Genomic DNA, 19,202 nt, shown 5'->3' with positions numbered 1-19,202 from the left:
ATTCTTGTTAAATCAATTCCACTAATTCAGGTTCACACATAGTTTTCACACCAAAAATTAGGTTCATAAGATGCAAATATACACTAATAAGATCAGCCAAAATGGAAGAAGGGTTATAAATTATAAAGGGTATTTGTTTGAAGAACCTGTCAAGCTCACTTTAATTTCCCACACCCTAAAATGCAGAAGCCTACTTGCCTTAAAACGTGGGTCCAAGTAAAGGCTAGGGCATTCTAGACTTAAATTGAGTGGTGTAGAGAGATTCCCAGAGACCAATTTTATGTTAGGATAAGGATAATTTCTGGACACAACTACAAAATTGATTGGTCTAGATTCCCTTTTCCTCATTTTCCCTTCTTCTTCTTCCTTTTACTTTTATTTTATTTTATTTTTCTAATTTTTTTTTATCAATTTCCTGATGCTCCAGAAGAAGAATAATTACAAAAGAAATTTATTGGGAAGCCACATTTATTTTTTAAATAGAGGATTGCATAATATATAGTTGAACTGACCAAAAGTAAAACCAGAAAGATGGATTGCTTTGAAATTATTTTCAATGAGGTGAGAGTGGGAAGTTGGAGTTATTCTTGTTGCTCTCAGGGTCCCAAGGAATCAGCCTTTTCAATGTGTGCCAATTGTGTGAGGATGAGGCCTTTATCATATATATAATATATCTAATTCCTCATTCTAAAGATTATAATGCTTTTTTAAGTATTATTTGAGGATTATATATTCTGAAAAAAAGGATCACGGACATGCCAATCTCATATCTTTATTGTATAATAAGAGATTTAAGAGGACAAGACAGAAGAAGAGTGAGTTTGGTTATGGATTTTGACTCCAAAGTTGGAAAAGGCTGCAATGTTTGACGGAGCTTTTTATATTTTATCAGAGGGAATGGAGCTATAACTCTGACTTACTGCTCCTTTGTCCACGTGGCTGCTTCTTCACCTCAAACACCATAAACTTTTGGAATTGTGGTGCTTCATGTAACTGTTGCATCAGAGATCATTGCAGATTTGCAGGCGACTTACACTGTTACTGACCTTTCTTCTTTTTCTCTACTCTGTTTTTCTCCCTCTCTCTCTCTCTCTCTCTCTCTCTCTCTTTCCTCTGTTGGTTTGGGTTGATTCGTATTTTGTTTGTAGACTAGCTGTATCTGATAATAAGGGAAGAGGATGGCTGGTGACGATGGAAAGCACCTTTCATGAATTTTGAGGGGTATGAGGTATGTGGGTCTCCGTGAATCATGTTTTTCTTCAGTGGGTATGGATTATTTTCGAAGTGTTCTATGATCTTCTTGCTCTTATCATGGGTTACTTCGGAAACTTGAATGATAATGGTGTTGGTTTACAATATTTCCCTAATTGCTGAATGCTAGTTTTACTGGATTCTTGTGGGGTTTTTCTATTTTTCTTTTTCTTTTATTAATTGTGTTGCAATTTGTGGTTTGGTAAATGAGAGTGGCTTTTGCTTTGTGTGAACTGCAAATTGTACAGGAACATATTAGGGATTTTCTTTCTTTCTTTTTTTTTTTTTTTTTGGGAATAGTTTTCTAGGATGGTTAAGTATGAATTCATTGAGAACATCTCTACCAGAAACCATGTGAGGGAATAACTCATTCTAGAATTGGTTGCTATCAGGAAATCATGGACTTGGTGCTAATTTTGTTTAGAAGTCATGTTCTGTTTTTTGCCTCTTATATATAATATATGAGTGCATATTTTGATTAGCTGATCCTAGTTGATAAATCTAAGAAAATTTGTGGATATTTATCATAAATTCAAGGTTTAGATATGGCAGTATGGCAGGTAGGCTCCTCATATTGTTTACAGGAGTTATATGGAAGAGTTAAAGAGTTTTAATCAACCTTTTCAAATGCATAGAAATCCGGTATCCAGTTGCTGTGTGTGGTATAGCATATTGAAGGAGCTTGTTGTTTTCAATAGGATCAGGTCTTTTGATTTGTGAATATTTTATGACTGAAGTAGTGAGAGAGTTCCTTGTATTTGTGGATTCAGTTGCTTTCCAGTGTAACTTTAAAGTTCTATATTGCATAAAGAATAAAAAGAAAATTTTAAAAAATACTGGGTCCCGCCAAAAACATAAGTTATATTTTAAGTAGTCTTGCAAGTAATTTGTGTGTTGCATTTATAATGTGGTGAGAATCAAAAGGAAAAAAAAGGTTCACCAAATGGGAATTTTAAAACATGGGAGAAAAATTATGGGTTTAACATGCAAATTTCTATGGCTGAAAAAAAATCCTGAATTGATTGTAGTGTGCGTATAATGATTAAGCATGATGGATTAAGTGTTTCAAATGTACCATATTGATGCCTGCATCTTGCGCAGATGGTGCCTTAAATTCCTGGGTACCGGGTAATGCTAGCTGATAGGATTGTTGAATTCATCTATTCCTAGTAGCCTGTGTGGCTGGTTTTAAAGAGGGAAATGGATTATATCAGTTTTTTGGTTGCAAATGACCATTTATTTGTCTATTTATTTTATTCTTTTCTTAACTTTTTCCCCTTATAATCCATTTTCACAGACTGTTTTTGGACCTTGTTCAGTCTTTATTTAACAAAATTCCAATTGATTTTGTGTTGTAAATGTGCAGTTTCCTCAGCATATACAATTAGTTACTCAAAATTTTTGGCAGCCTGGCCTAGGACTGGCATAATATTCAGAACCATCCAAATGCTTATTTGTATTGCTTTTAAGATTATTTTGTGTCTCTGTGGTTGTCATTGTTTCTGACTGTTTGCGAGGGGAGGAGGCATCCTCTTTTTCTCTCTTTTATTTTATTTTATTTCATTTCATTTTTATTTTTATTGTTTTGCATTTATAATTTAAATCAGAAAGAAAAAAATTGATTTCATGTCTCCCTTTTTGTTGACATTTAAATCTTCCTAAGAACATGGCTATAGGCATCAGAAATTACCTTTACTTTTCCTCGGTTTATGTTTCAAATTCATTTCTTGTTCTTCCTGAAAAGTTAATCCTTCCTCACACCATATATCAAGTTGAGAACATTTCCCTTTCTTGGTGTCTTTTATTACTTGAACAATATGATTAGGTTAAGTACACATGTATGTGCATGGTGTGCACATATTTATACATGTGCATCTATTTATGGAATACCTAAGGACAATGGCTTTGAATAAAGACTTATGAGAAGGTATCACAATAGATAAAGTGGAATGGTCAAAAGGTGGAGCAATAATATTGGTAAGCAATTTAATAATGCTAACACAAGCCATTATGCTCTTTGTTGTCATTAATTTAATTATATATATATATATGAACCTTTAACCTTAAAACTCACTTTTCTTTTATAATGCGATGACAAAGGAACAATGCACTCTCAACTTTCATATGACTGCTGAATCAATTATTTTTTCTTTCAGTATGGAAGTTGAATAGTTTCCACTGCTTTACAACTCTTGACATTGACTAGGATGTAAATCTGAATAAGTAACCCTTTGAACCTAGCAGTTGGGGATAGACATGATCAATGGTAATAAAATGCAGAATTCATTTAGATTTTTACCATTTATTAGGTATGGTTTACATATGCATCAACTAAGAAGAGAGCTAGTAGCTGATGAAGCAGTTGATTTAGTGGGTTCTAGCTAGGTGGTATCAGCAGAAGGAAAAAAAAAAGAGGTATTTAATATGTTTCATATACCTGCTCTTGGAAAAAAATTTAAATCTTAATGCAGAGTGACTTAAGGTATAAGTACTACAAGAGCCACTTCGGAATTCAACAATCATTTCACTTGATTGGTGTTACTTCTGTATGTTTTTGGAAATAATTTTAATTCTCACATGGCTTTAAAATTTGCACCCCATATTTATGCAACTTATGTGCCAATTGATGAAATTAGTTTGGTTATGTTTGTTCAAGACAAGGTTGGCATGTTTAGGATTGTCCGGGACTCGGATAATATTTCAGGGCTGCCTATTGAAGAGATTATCCAGCCAAAGATGAATGCAGACAATGACAACAAGGAACAGTTGTTTGATTTAGGACTTGCTCTGGGTTATTCTAGTCAGTGCATTGGGAAAGCATTGAACAATGATTCAGGTGCAGGTGCAAATGCAGGTTCAAGGGTAGACATGACACTTGTAGCCACTGATCCCCTGTCTGAACTAGTTTGGTCTCCTCATAACGGTTTGAGTCTCAAGTGTGCTGAAAACAGTACGAATGAGAAGAGGCCCTCTCTTTTATGGGGTGCAGGACCGAGCAATATGATTTATTCACCACCACAAGGCATTACAGCCAGGAAAACTATTTCTGATGAGCCTATGGGTGAGGGAAATTTGGTTACCTCACAAGCAACACTTCATGTGAAGAATGAAATGGGTGAAACAGAGATTTTGACCTGTTCTCCTAGGAGCAATGCTGGCATCATGACAGTACATGGATCAAGTCATGAACCCAATGCAGGTATGATGATTCTTATGGAGATTTCCAGCTAAATAATGTTGAAGGTGCAAGCTACAGTTTTAATCAGTATACTTCTTGTTTCAAGTTCTCTTGTAGGGAATCTTTTTCCTGTAGTTTGGGAATTCCAATGCTGAAAGATTCTTCATTTGACAGGTACTAGAGATAACAATGACAAAATGATGGTGGCAGTGAAAGTATCTGCCCTAGATGTTAATCAAGAGCGGGATCAAGGAGACAATGAAGAAAAAGGCATATATGTTCCTGTCCATATTCCAATGGATGTTACTTCTGAGGCCAGAGGGAAAAAGGTTTCAGGTTTCTCAGGTATGTGATGTTGACTTTCAACTGTGTTTGACACTAAGATAAGTAGATCTTGGAGATGTTTTAGAGAACTTCCATGCTTTATCTCTGGAGAATGATTAAATGCTTCTGTGCATGTGGGCGTGAAGGAGTTCTCACGAATATGGGCCTGGTGACATGTTTCTTTATACCATCTTAATTATTTAAAAAATGATATTAAATCATTAACAACAGCTTCAACACTCACTAGCCATGTTTGGTATATCATGCATACATATTCAGAAAATGGTTCCGTATTGTGGGGTTGGGAAGGAGGGGAGGGGGAAGGGGAGTGGGGGTTGGTGGGGTGGTGTTTGGTTGGTCTTTGTTTTAGCTCTGGGTGTGGGTAGCCGAGTGGAACTTCTTTCAAATAATTAATTTGGACATGAGTATTTGGAGGATTCTGAAATCATTTCCATCATCTATTTTCCTCTCACTGAGGGAGAATCTCCTGAGTCTATTTTTCATTACAACAACTGAATCTCTCATTTTATTTGTAATGTATGGCATCCCAATAAAATGATGGGTTTCTGCAGGAATGGAACTTGGATGTATGGCGGACTCTCTATCATTCAAAATGAATGAAACTGAACCTGATATGGCACAAATTGAACCCTTGCCTATGCAGCTCAAGAAAATGATAAGCTCTAATCCCAATGGTGGAATTGAAGATGATGGTAGCGGTAATCAAACATTGGGAATGGAAGTTGTTTTGACTACTGAAGTTCCTCTGGTGAAACGGTGTAAAACTCCTGATACTCCAGTGCTGAATTCAACATCTCCATTCAGAAGAGATGAGGGTTTATCTTTAGCTATTAAAGAAGAGAGCAATAATGAAATGAAGACACCTGGTTCTACTAGTACCCCTCTTGAGAAACTAGAGTCAGCTGCTGAAAATGATTTACGAACTCAGACTGGTGAAAATGCTTGTGGTGCAGTGAGTAAGATAATGGCATCATCATCTGACCATGATGTTAAAATCATCTCTCAGCAAGATGAAGGGTTGCGTCCTAAGGCCAAGGCTCTTCCTGTTAATAATTCTCCAAATGAGAGTGGAATGTATAGGCATCGAAGGAAAGGAAAAGGAAAAGGAAAAGCTTTATCTGATGATTATCGTAGTGGAAGAAAGTCAAACAAAGAAGATGACAGTGATGAGAGTGTTGAAAGTTGTAATAGTGCTGCTTTATTTTCAACAGGAAAAAAACGGTGGGGCTATGAACAACAGTTGATAACTGGCAGTAAAAGAATCCGAAAACAAATTAATGGAAGTCCTGGCTCCACATCCTTTGTCAGACAAGACAGCTCTTTTATGAGCTGGATATCAAACATGATGAAAGGGCTATCCAAATCTAATCAAGACGAGACACCTTCTCTTGCTCTAACCCTTGCACGTCCTAATCATGATAATTATGATCAGAAGCTTGTAACATGTAACAAAAACCAAGACCCTGGGTGCAGAAATATAGGTTTCCAATCTATTTTTCAGTCCCTATATTGTCCAATCACAAAGGTACAGGAATCAAGAACCTTGAATGCTGATAACCAAACAGGGGAAGGATCCAAAGAATTTTGTCTGGCTAACAAGCTATGTGATGTCAATATTACTCCAATAGCTTGTCATGGGGAGAATAAAAGCTTCAAAAATGCACTCCTATCAAATGAGAAGTTTAACCAATCCACATTTGGAAACAGAGCAGGCCCTTCAACCCAGCCTAAAGTTCTGTCTGCCAAATTTGCTGCCAGTCAAGAGAACTACAAGACCAGCTCTTTTGAGAATAGAAGTGCATCCAATCCAGTGTGCAGTACAAAGAAAGATGGAGTGAGCTCCTCCAGTTCCTCTCTGGGTAAACGAAAGGCCAACAGTGCTGAGAATAATGACTCTGATCCACCATCTGAAGGAAAGACAATTCATAATTTTGGTTATAAAAGTGATCTTCTGGGAAGCCTGTGGGTAACTCGGTTTTCTCCTAAAACTTCAAGCCCCACTTTTAAAGTAGACCACTGCAACCAGAATACAGGTGGAGCTACTGAATTGTCCACTGATTGCATGGGGCTTATTCCTTATTCTCAGAATCGTTTTGATTCTTGTAAGGGCCTGAAAATTTTAGGGACCAGGGAGTATTGCACTGAAGAACCATTGACTATTGTTGGTGCAGAATTACAGAATTGTTCTGGAGGTACTGAGGTTTCCTTTGGGTTCAAAAAAAATAATGTGCATAACAATCAGAATTCCATATATAAACTGAACCCTAATTCACCTTCGCAAAGATTCAAAAGTTCAGAGGCAATGGCTTCCCTCTTTGCTAGGAGATTTAATGCCCTCAAAAACATTATAACATTGAATCAAACAGATACCGAAGCTCGGGCAACTCCAACCTGTTTCTTTTGTGGCATAAGAGGTCACAGTATACATGACTGCTCAGAAATAAAGGAAACCGAGCTGGAGGATCTTCTAAGAAATAACAATTTAAATCTTGGGGCAGAAGAACCACCCTGTTTTTGCATTAGATGTTTTCAGCTCAATCATTGGGCTGTTGCATGTCCCAGTGTCTTGAAAAGGCAAAATCAATCAGAATGTGGTGCTTCTTTGGTTAACCGATGTAGTTCTGGTATGATGCTGCATGATACTGGAGACAAAAGAAATGGGAAGCTGCTGGGAAGTAAGGAAAATCCACCCCAAGTTGCTGCTGCATTTGGAGTTTGCAGTGGGAGAAAGCCTACAATGCAAATTGGCTGTAGTTTGAACAAGAAGGGGAATGGAAATATGACCGCTGTCAAATTGTTTTCGAATTCAAATCTGGTACAAAAATATACCGCTTCAAGTTCTGGGGAAATTGAGTCAAAAGAACATCAGATAATTCCTTTGTGCAATTTTGTCAATCCACAGATTTCAGATGTACCAAAAGGAATCTTTGATGCAATAAAGAGGCTTCGTTTGTCTCGCGGGGATATACTCAAGTAAGTAGAGCATACTAATCATCCTACCTGTAAGTTAGTGCTGTCTTGCCTTTTTAGCCTGTTTTTTCGTTGCATATAGCATGTAGCTTGCTCAAGTAGGCATCATGTGAGATCTGATAATCACAAATACATCTTAGCACACATCAAAACTAATAATTGTCATAAGGATCTTTAGATTATGCAAATTTGAATAGAAATGTTTGTCTAGTATCTTTATGCCATATCGATTTTGGAAGTCCTTGCCCTATTTTAAATCCTCAAGTTCATAGGCAACATCCTGTGGGTACTTCTATACCTGGAAACTGTGCCTACACTCATGAGAACATATTTCCTAGAGGGGAATGTAAAAGACGGTTAAATTTCATATCTTCTCAAATTGCTGCTGAAGAGTTGCTTCAACTTTGGAATTCTTCTGGAACTCTGGGTGATAATTGTAGCAGCTACATACCATTTGCTCCCATTTCTTTATTATTTCATTCTGACATATCTTGATGAAACTCCTTATTTCCATAGCATAATTTTAGTTTCTAGGTAGTACTTCCAAGGGTTGACTTTGTCCAAAAAAAAATGACGGTGATGTGCATATAAGGTCCCATGTCAATTCAAAAACACAGCTTCTTTATTTTGTGCAAAAGCTTTTGCTAAAGCTTCATTTGCTTACTGTAACCGAATCAAGGTACTTCTTAATTTCTCATTTTTTATCAGAGGAGTAATACATATATATATATATATATATACAATTGAGAGACCTGATTAGGAAGGTGTTATCCCTAAGGAAACAACCACATTATGGTATGTACAGATATATACAGCTAACACTCCCCCTCAAGCTGGAGCATAGATGTTGATCATGCCCAGCTTGTTACAAAAGTACTCAACTCGAGTTCCATTTAGAGCTTTTGTAAAAATATCCCCAAGTTGCTCTCCAGTCTTCACATAGCCAGTAGAGATTAGATTTTCCTCAATCTTTTCACGAATGAAGTGACAATCAACTTCAATGTGTTTGGTTCTTTCATGATAGACTGGGTTCGCAGCAATATGAAGAGCGGCTTGATTGTCACACCAAAGCTTTGCTGGCATTGTGCACTTCAATCCCACTTCACATAAGAGTTGATGTATCCATATGATTTCACAAGTAGCCTATGCCATGGCCCTATACTCAGATTCTGCACTCGAACGGGATACAACACTCTGCTTCTTACTTTTCCAAGCCACTAGATTCCCGCCGAAGAACACACAATAACCTGTAGTAGATCTTCTATCAAACTTAGAACCTGCCCAATCCGCATCAGAAAAACACTCAATACGAGTGTGTCCCTGACTACTATATAGTATGCCTAGACCAGGAGCCTTCTTTAGATAGCACAAAATCTGCTCTAAAGCCGCCCAATGCTTTATTGTAGGCGCAGATGTGAACTGACTAACAACACTTACTGCATATGCAATATCTGGTCGCGTCACGGTGAGATAATTTAGCTTCCCAACCACTCTCCGATACCTTTCAGGGTTGTAGAAGGGATCTCCATCATCCTTCATAAGTTGTACATTAGGCACCATCGGGGTAGTACATGGCTTTGCTTCTATCTTACCGGTCTCTTTAAGCAGATCAAGCACATACTTCCTCTGTGATAAGAACATCCCTTTCTTGCTCCTTGATACTTCTATTCCCAGGAAATACTTCAGTTCACCCAAGTCCTTTGTATGAAACTTGGAATGCATGAATGTCTTAAGATCAGAGATTCCTGCATGATCATTTCCTGTAATAACTATATCATCGACATAGACCACAAGAAGTATGATACCAGCAGCTGTTTTCTTGTAGAAAACGGAGTGATCTTTCTCACTCTTGTTCATGCCAAATGCTTAAATCTCCTTACTGAATTTTCCAAACCAAGCACGGGGACTCTGCTTCAATCCATAGAGAGCTTTTTTCAGACAACAAACCTTCCCATACTCCCCCTGAGCAACAAACCCAGGAGGTTGCTCCAGATAGACCTCTTCCTCTAGATCACCATGAAGAAAAGCATTCTTGATGTCTAACTGATGTATCATCCACTGTTGGGAAGCAGCAATAGAAATAAATAGTCGAACTGAATTGAGTTTGGCAACAGGAGAGAAAGTATCAGAATAGTCTACTCCATATGTCTGAGCATATCCTCTAGCTACAAGTCTGGCTTTCAGTCATGCCACAGAGCCATCAGGATTAACTTTTACCACAAAGACCCACTTGCAGCCAACAACTTTCTTTCCTGGAGGCGAATCAACAAGTTTCCATGTATGATTATCCTCCAATGCACAGATTTCTTCAAGCATTGCATTCTTCCACCCAGGATGATTCAAGGCCTCTGTAACAGTTTTAGGTACTGAAATAGAATCTATAGAGGCTACAAGGACACTTGAGGAAGATGACAGGTGATCATAAGACACAAAGTTAGCAATGGAATAGATAGATTTGCAGTGTCGCTTACCTTTTCGAAGGCTAATAGGAAGGTCGAGATCACTGGAAGGATCAGATGACTAAGGAGCTGGTGCAGGACATGTATCTGTTGTCACTGGGCGCCGAGAGTACACCTGGACAATGGGTGGTTTGTCTGGAGCAGGAGGAATATTAACAACAGGACCCAAATGAGCAAGAGACGCATCAGAATCAACCACACTTGATTGTCCAGCAATTGGTCTTGAATGAACCACTTGATACACGAGCCATTCTTCATCCTCCTCACTTGCAGAACTTGTGGGTGAAGAGAAGAAGGATGTGTCTTCGGAAAACACAACATTCGTTGAAATTAGATACTTATTGAGATCAGGCGAGAAACATCTATAGCCCTTTTGCAGTCTTGAGTACCCCAAGAAAACACACCGTAACGCCTTAGGATCAAGTTTAGTAACAAAAGGCCTTGTATCTCTAACATAGCATGTACATCCAAAAATTCTTGGTTCTAGGGGAAAAGGTGATTTCTGTGGATGTATTACTTTGTACGGAATATCACCTTTAAGCACTACAGTGGGCATACGGTTGATCAGAAAGCAAGCTGTGGAAACGGCATCAGCCCAAAACTGTTTCGGAACCTTCATCTGGAACATGAGTGCACGAGCTGTCTCAAGTAAATGCCTGTTTTTTCTTTCAGCAACCCCATTTTGAGAAGGAGTATCAACACATGATGTTTGATGAAGAATCCCATGGTGACTCATGTAATTTTGAAATGAGTTAGACACATATTCTTTTCCATTATCGCTTCTTAATATTTTCACAGACACATCATATTGGGTTTTAATCTCAGCAGAGAAAGCACAAAAATGGGAAAACACTTCTGAACGATTCTTCATAAAATAAATCCAAGTCATTCGAGAAAAATCATCCACAAAGGTAACAAAATATCGAAACCCAGTTTGAGAAGTAACAGGGCACGGACCCCAAACATCAGAATGTACTAACTCAAACAAAGACTCAGCCCGTTTATTAATCCTTGGGCCTAAAGAACTACGATGATGTTTCGCAAAATGACACGACTCACAATCTAATGAAGGTAAAGTATCAAACTGAGGACATAATTTCTTCAACACCGATAGAGAAGGATGTCCTAACCGACAATGAGCTTCAACAGGAGAGGCAGTACTGACACACGCAACTGGTCGAGGTACCCACTCGTCAAGAATATAGAGCCCATCAGATACATGTCCTTTACCAAATGTCCGTTTCGTCATAAGATCCTGAAACACACAATGATCAGGGAAAAATGAGACACTACAATTCAGATTTTTGGTAAGTTTACTGACAGAGATTAGGTTAAAGGCCAAATTTGGTAAGTTTAACACAGACGATAACGTAATAGAAGATGTTGGTTTCACAGTCCCAGACCCTTTAATCTCATAGGTAGAACCATCAGCAACAGTAACAGGGGGAGCAGAATGTGTTCTGAAGGTAGAGAAAGTTTTATGATTACCTGTCATATGATCTGTGGCACCTGAATCAATTATCCATTTGTTTGAGGAGGAGACAAGACATGTTTTACCTGACTCTGCCAGAGCACTAACAGGAGTAGATGCTTTCAGTGCGTCTTGATACTGTGAATATTTGGCAAACTCTTCTGCTGTCATAGTGATGATCTTGTCTGAGGAGTCTGAAAACGTAGCAGTATCAGATGTAGCAACATTGGCAGTTTGAATCCTCCGATTTCGATTTTGCAATTTCCTGCAGTTTCTCTTGGTATGGCCAGCCTCATGGCAGTAAAAACACACAATAGTACTTGAATCATTGCCACGATTTTCGAATGCCCTGTTTCCGCCCCTATTATTCACCCTTCTTGTATTTTCTGCATTTCCTCCTTTGGCAACAAGAACATTGGTGTGCTGAGAAGATGAGACATTCTCAGTTCGTAGAACTCTACTGAAAACTTCCTGAAGGGAACCAATGTCAGAACCAGAAAGAATCTGAGATTTGGCAGTCTCAAACTCAGATGGGAGACCGGATAAGAAGCTCATAACAGCCATCTGTTCCCGTTGAGCCTGTTGGACTCTAACATCCGGACTGAAAGGCATAAGTGCATTCAATTCCTCATATACCTTCTTGAAGTCCATAAAATATGCATTGAGGGATTTAGCTCCCTTTTCAGGACAATGGAAGGCATTCCATACATCATACATCCGAGAGACATTTCCTTTTCCAGAGTACAGAAAATCAAGATAATCCATTAGCTCTTTAACAAATTCACAATGGCTCAGCAGACCAACAATATCACTATTAATAGAGTTTTTCATCTGCAGAAATAACCGTGCATCATCTTGCAACCAAAGTTTTCTAGTGATATCAGTAGGAGGTTCCTCAGTCAAGTGATCATCTTTAGCAACACTTCTCAAATAAATTTTGATAGTCTTGCTCCATTCAATATAATTAGACCCATTTAATTTGTGTTCAGTTATTTTTGACACAATGGGCACTATATCAGCAACAAAATTCTTATTCTCTTCCATGATAATAAAATTCAATCTCCAAAGTAATCAGCCCAGACCAGAAATTACAATTCACCACACAGCAAGAAGAAAGAGACAAGTACCTCTCTTACACGAAGGCGTCAAAAGCGTCAAAGCTTGCGTCAAAAGCAACTATAAAACCCCTTGACAAAATGGATTGCTGTCGTGACTGCCAAGGTGGGCGGAAGGAGACTCACAACTGTCGGTTTCCGGCGACTGTGATGTATAGGGAACAGCCGGCCAGATTCGGAGCAAAGTGCGAATCTAGGGTTGCGGCGGAGCAGGAGGAACGCCGGTGATCAGCGTCGAAGAGAAGGCGTGAGAGGGTGTCGGGATCTGAGACCGGGGTTCGAATCCTGGAAGAAGAAATTAAGAGAGCAGTGAGGTTTGATTTTCGCTAAACTCGTGATGGCTGGGTCTCATCACCAACGTCTGATGTATCGGACGACAATACGCGCATCTGAGAAGAAGGCGTCTCAAGAAGGTGGATCGAGGGGCAGGGTGGATCGAGGGGCAAGGTTCCGGCGATGGTGACAAATCTGACCAATCTCCGTCGACGCGTCCCAATGGCAGAATCTCAACACTATCCACAAATCTCTCTCTTTCTTTCTCGAGGATTGCAGCGATGACTCGCGGTAACCAGAGAGATCGGGATCGGGAAAGGGTTCAGTCACGGAACCCCAAGGGCAGAATCTCAAAGAACAAGAGCGGAGCGAGATCACCTTGGCCAGAGAACGGGATTGCGACACCCACGCAACTGATCCTTGGCCAGAGAACGGGATTGCGACACCCACACAACTGATCGGAGGTCAACAGAAGCTGCTACGCTCCTCCACGCGCCGGCGCGTGAGTTGATGCGTCCTGCTTCTCACGCGTTCAGCTTCAGGTCGCCGGACTTCGGGTACCGGCCGATCTTGACACCTCCCAGACTTTGAGCCAATGGCTCTGATACCATGTAACCGAATCAAGGTACTTCTTAATTTCTCATTTTTTATCAGAGGAGTCATACATATATATATATACAATTGAGAGACCTGATTAGGAAGGTGTTATCCCTAAGGAAACAACCACATTATGGTATGTACAGATATATACAGCTAACACTTACCAATTTCCAGAAGGTTAAAATTCATTGAGATTCAAGAATAACTTCTAAGGGGGGCAAATTTTTTGAGGTGATGTTTAGCTGCTTGGAATGGTAATTGGATTATGATTTTATCGAACAACTGTTTAAAACATATGTAGCAAGGTTAGGGTGGATCCAAGAGCCAATTAAATGTTAGATGCCACATTCTAAGAAAAGCAGGACCAGCAATAGGAGGAGATGGCATAGAAGGCTTCAGTTATTGGTAAATAACTTCTTGTTTTTAAGTTGGTATTATTCTGGTTGAAATAACCCTAAATCACACAGTTATCGCTAGAGAAGGTAAGAAAGCGGATTAGCTACCTATTTCTCGCATATTGTCCCAGGCTAGAGTGAATGATCAGAGAGGACCCAACTATGAGATGATAAAGTGGTATAATATTGTCTACTAAGTCTATAAATGCAGAGACTGGACTAATATGAAATAGCTAGCTGCCATCATCCATGCTGGCTCTTGACCTGATCAAACCAGAGTACTTGTGGGAATCTGTGATGGAACTTGGTTGAAAAACTTCCTCTCTACCTGTATGATGGTCTTCCTTCTGAACTTTTAGACAACAATGCATCCATACAGCAAAAGGATGCATGGGGTTGTCAATAGATACATTTTGTAAATTTAAATAACAATTCCTTATCTTCCAGTGGTATTGCATATGTGAAGTTTATGATCTAATCAGTTGTTTGCTACAAGCCTACAATGTTATTGCTATTAAAAAAAATGGTACAGCCAACATGATAGATCATATGGTTAGTCACTGTACATTTTTGTTTTTCTGGTATCATATGCCATTTTATGATTTATTTGCTTCATATCTGTGAAACAAACACCCAACTATTACCCTTTATTTCCATGTAGCTATCAAGTTGGATTTTAGAAACCGTTCAACATATAGGCAATTCTTCTGACAGTGTCCTCATTTCAGATTCACATGCATGTGTGGCCATGTAAATTATGGCAGCATCATGTCACGGACTTAGTCGTTCACTAAGCTCGTGCGGCACTTAGACAAGCCAAGACACTTGATCTTGCTAAGTCAGCCTTGCTCCCCCAATGCTTAGCTTGCTCGGCTAAGACACTTGCGACTCGAAAGCTCAAGAAGCTTGGTAAGCAACCCTTGAAAGAATGGAAGCTCTTTATTACTCAAAGAAGCCTTTACAAGTGCTTGGATGCTCACTTGCTTGGTTAGGAAGTGATTTGGGTGGTGCCTTGGCCAAATGAGGCCTTCACCTATTTATAGGCACCAAGGGAACTCTCTGGAACGTTGGAGGGTTCCTTACAAATCAAGAATATTCTAGAACATCCTATCCTATTCTATGTACAACCCTATGTACAAGAATATACAAGAGATTCCTAGAAGTCTCTAGAAAGCCTTGGACTCCTCCCATGCCTTCCTCCATAGTGTAGAGATGTGTGGACATCTCTAGGCATTTCTAGAACCTTCCACACTCTTCCCACCAATGGATTAGTGTAGATGGCTCCAGGAGTCTCTAGAAGCTTCCCTCCTCCTATATAAGCCCATGGGGAGGGTTATTTAAAGCATCCTGTGACAATCAGCTGTAGATCCCTAGTTTCTTTTTTTCTTGTTAGACATGGCATATTTTCTTGATGAAAATGGTAAAATTTTCAATCACAACAGAAATTAATCTGAGTAGCTGTCACCAGGATGAACGTAAAATTGTAAGTCTTCATTCTTTTGGATCCTGTATTGACGAAGAAGGAAAAATTGGGGAAATGGAGTAAAGAACTGGAATATCTGAAAATTACTGGAAGTGAAATGTATGCTATCTTAGTCCTATTACTATACCAATTGCAATATGTCCCATAAGTCTCAAATCAATGCTTAATCACTGATCAAAGCAGTCACGATGTCAATTAAGAAGTTCAATAATGATTGATGGTAGACCTAAATTGGCTGCAGCTTTTGCTGCATCCGCTCTACGTTGGTATATATGAGCAGCTGCAACCAGAAGTATATTGGAAAGAGCCGCCTATATTTATGATGATCATGAAGCTTAAAAGTGGGATTTTGAACTCATTGCAAAGGTCAAATGGATACACTTTAACAATCAGATTGCATTGTTGGGTTTTCACAATTTTTATCAGATGTGTTTTCTTAATTTTTAACTTTAAAGCTTCCCTCTGTTCCAATTTTTGACTTTCTGCATAACTGATTGCTTCTATTTTACATGATTCTCAGATGGATGAATTCCGTTTTCCCATTCTCACATCTCAATGGTTTTTTCCTGCGCTTGCGGCTTGGGAAGTGGGAAGAAGGGCTAGGGGGAACAGGCTATTATGTGGCTTGTATATCTGGTATAATTAGAATTGTCCATTCCTGCTTATGGACTTGTTTATACTGAATTTGTTTTGATGCATTTCTTCAATGAACAATTTCTTCCATGTTCCTTTTTCTTTGCTTAATTTACAGGGGCACAAAAAGAAATACCTTCACAAAGTTCCAAAAATCTAATCGCTGTGAACATCGGGGGTGTCAAGTGCTTGGTCCAAAGTCAATACATCTCTAATCATGATTTCCTTGAGGTAGGTCATGACTTTATTTTCTAACCTTCTGGGCCCACAGTTTGTTCTATATGTTTATGAATCTAAGCAATAATCAACGTCCTCACCTCCGCATTTCCACGATTTTAGAATGTGAACATGGCTATTTAAACCTTTTCTCCCTCATTGAGTCATGTGAGCACATGCCTCATAGAAGCATGTGAGAATTAGTGGTAATGGTAATGCATCTTATGAAATCACAGGGATTTGGTGTGATCTGAGTTGGTTAAGTGGAGAAGTAGTGTTGTCTGGTAAACCAACCCAACTCAATGACCAATCTCATGTAGGTATAAAAGGATTATATATTATATAATTTAGTTTCTTTGATAACGATCTCCATATATTTTATCAATGAGCAAACCTAGTAGACTAAATGGGAAATTCCTTTGTTAACAGAAATGAGTAGAATCATAGCCTCCTTGATTGTGAATTGATGTAAGTTGATCTCTTTGATATGGTTCCATTTGCAATCTGTAGATCATTCCTTTGGCTATAGTAGAGTGGTTGTATGGAAATCTTCTTCTCATATACTTCTTGATCATGATATCATTGAAATTGGAAAGTAGGAAATGATTTGAATGGGCAATGAGTTCAACATCTTACAAACTACAGCTGGGGGGCTGGCTAATCCTACTATCTTTCACTGACCCTCTTGCCATGTTTTGGTTTTTCAGGATGAGCTTATGGCGTGGTGGGGCGCAACCACCAGAGCTGGTGGCAAGATTCCATCTGAAGAAGATCTGAAAGTGAAACTTGAAGAGAGAAAGAAGTTTGGCTTTTAGGCATTTGGGATGGGTGTCCCCAATTTCTGCTGGCATAAACCATTTAAAAATATAAAGAAAATAACATCTGTGAATAGAATTTTTGAAGTTATCTAATTTGCTTGTATAGTTCAGTGATATTCAAGAATTTAGAAAATCATTTCCAATATAGCAACAATTTTTTTTTTCTTTTTTGAAAAAAAAAAAAATGATTATAGGGGTGTATTGGTTTTCCACGAATTGGTTGAATTTGAGATTGGAATATTGCTTGTTGTGTGTCCTTTAGATATTGTAATGAACAAATACTTTTGGACTGAAGAAATTGACTTGAGGAGTTGTTTTGTTTGGTAAATCAATTTAACAATCTTATATGATTTTTAATAATTTAATTTAAGTTTTTAAATAAATTAAATGTGTTTTATAAAATAATTTAATATCATAATTTAAAAATTAAAAGTAATTTTAGTTATTAAATTAAAATAATTAATTTATTCTTTGTCTTTTTTATTGATATATGACATGGGTATATTTTGTATTCATGATTTATTTTTTATAATAAATATTTGTGATTATTTTATGAATTTATAATATTTTATAAATGAATTTATTGTTTAAAATTAATAGAATAAATATCAATCAAAATTATTGACCGTAAATATTAATTAAAATTGGTAAGGAAAAATATATCAATTTAATAATCAAGAATAACTTTTATGTTAATTTCAAAAAAATAAGTTAAAAATATAAAAAATAAGTTTAAAATCTTTCAAATTCTCAAATAAATTTTTATTCTAAGAAAACATGAGGGGATTTTTTTATTTTAATAATAGTTTCTCAAACAAACCCTAACCTTTTATATGATTTTGAAAAATGTTTTCATTTCTAAAAATAGTTTTTATTTTCTATTTTTCTTTTCTTCAAAATGCATTTAATTAAGTAAAATGAAAAGTATTTTTATAATATTTATCCTAATATGAAAGAAAATACATATTCATTTAAAATATTTAAAAATATAATAAATAAATAAAATAATTAAATGAAACATTTAAGATAATATTTTATTTAAAAAATGTATGATGTAATATTTTATTTATATTAATATTTATTTCACATAAATAATATTCATCTTCCTTTCTTATTATCATTGTAAGTCCTACAAGACTTTTTTAATGTAATTTTATTTTTCTTTTTTATTTTAAAACTTTTAAAAAGGAATTTCATTTAAAAAAAAAATCATCTCAATTTTCTATAAAATAATTTTTTTTAAAAAATAAATAAATAAAACTTCGTCCAAACAATTATTACTTTGAAAATGAAAATAAAAGCTAGGCTATACAAAAGAGGCCTAGATGTGTCATAATTCCGCAAATGCCCCTACCACGAAGCGAATCCCTCATCCCTGTATTATTCTCTCCATTTCCGCAGATTCCTCTGGTCACCCTTTCCTACCCTTCCAATTGTAAATTCCAATTCCTTGTCACCTACTTCTTGGACAGGTCAGGTCATCCGGAACCTGCTGGCTTCACGTCTAATTACTTAATCATTCCTAGTCATTATTAGCAGATTATTTTTTTTAATTTAATTTCAAATATTGTTATTTTAATGCCTAGAATATATAAATTTTTGTTAACACACTATTTATTTTGGTTCATTTAACTGTTTAAAAAAATTATTCTAAAAAATAAATTTTAAAAATTGTTGTCTAATTTTTATAAAACAAAATTATATTTGAAAACCTAAAATATTTTTATATGTTTTTAATATTTTTTATAAATAAATTTTATATTTGATGTTTTATTTTTAATTATTTTATACATTTGTATAATTATTTTAGTCCTTAAAAATATTATTTGAAAACATTATATTTTCTATTTTTAAGAATGAAAACTAAAAAACCATTTTTAATTATCAAACATGTTTTCTGTATTTTTTGTTTTGAAAAACAGAATATTGTTATAAAAAACAGTTTTCTAACCTAAAAAATTTTTAAATATTTTTATTTTAATAGATAATATTTTG

At 36.8% G+C, this 19,202-nt stretch overlaps 1 protein-coding gene and 1 pseudogene across 6 annotated transcripts; both read left to right on the top strand.

The window, feature by feature from the left end:
- The first annotated feature begins 762 nt into the window (after positions 1-762).
- Positions 763-17,470, top strand: LOC117915469. Of its 6 annotated transcripts, none has more exons than XM_034831069.1 (8): positions 769-1,228; positions 3,908-4,450; positions 4,604-4,774; positions 5,326-7,589; positions 7,677-7,747; positions 16,061-16,176; positions 16,292-16,404; positions 17,097-17,470. In XM_034831069.1, the coding sequence occupies exons 2-8, from the start codon at positions 3,919-3,921 to the stop codon at positions 17,202-17,204; spliced, it is 3,375 nt and encodes a 1,124-aa protein (XP_034686960.1). In that variant the 5' UTR covers positions 769-1,228; positions 3,908-3,918; the 3' UTR covers positions 17,205-17,470. The 6 variants fall into 6 exon arrangements, with proteins under 6 accessions (XP_034686963.1, XP_034686962.1, XP_034686961.1 ...); XM_034831068.1 differs by adding an exon at positions 3,561-3,666 and having other exon boundaries at positions 770-1,228; positions 5,326-7,747; XM_034831072.1 differs by lacking the exons at positions 16,292-16,404; positions 17,097-17,470 and adding an exon at positions 15,782-15,906 and having other exon boundaries at positions 763-1,228; positions 16,061-16,150.
- Positions 13,094-13,196, top strand: LOC117915492 (annotated as a pseudogene).
- Positions 17,471-19,202: the final 1,732 nt, after the last annotated feature.

The sequence above is a fragment of the Vitis riparia genome, chromosome 5 (assembly GCF_004353265.1).
Source record: "Vitis riparia cultivar Riparia Gloire de Montpellier isolate 1030 chromosome 5, EGFV_Vit.rip_1.0, whole genome shotgun sequence".
Classification (NCBI taxonomy): domain Eukaryota; kingdom Viridiplantae; phylum Streptophyta; class Magnoliopsida; order Vitales; family Vitaceae; genus Vitis; species Vitis riparia.
This window is presented reverse-complemented; position numbering and strand designations above follow the sequence as displayed.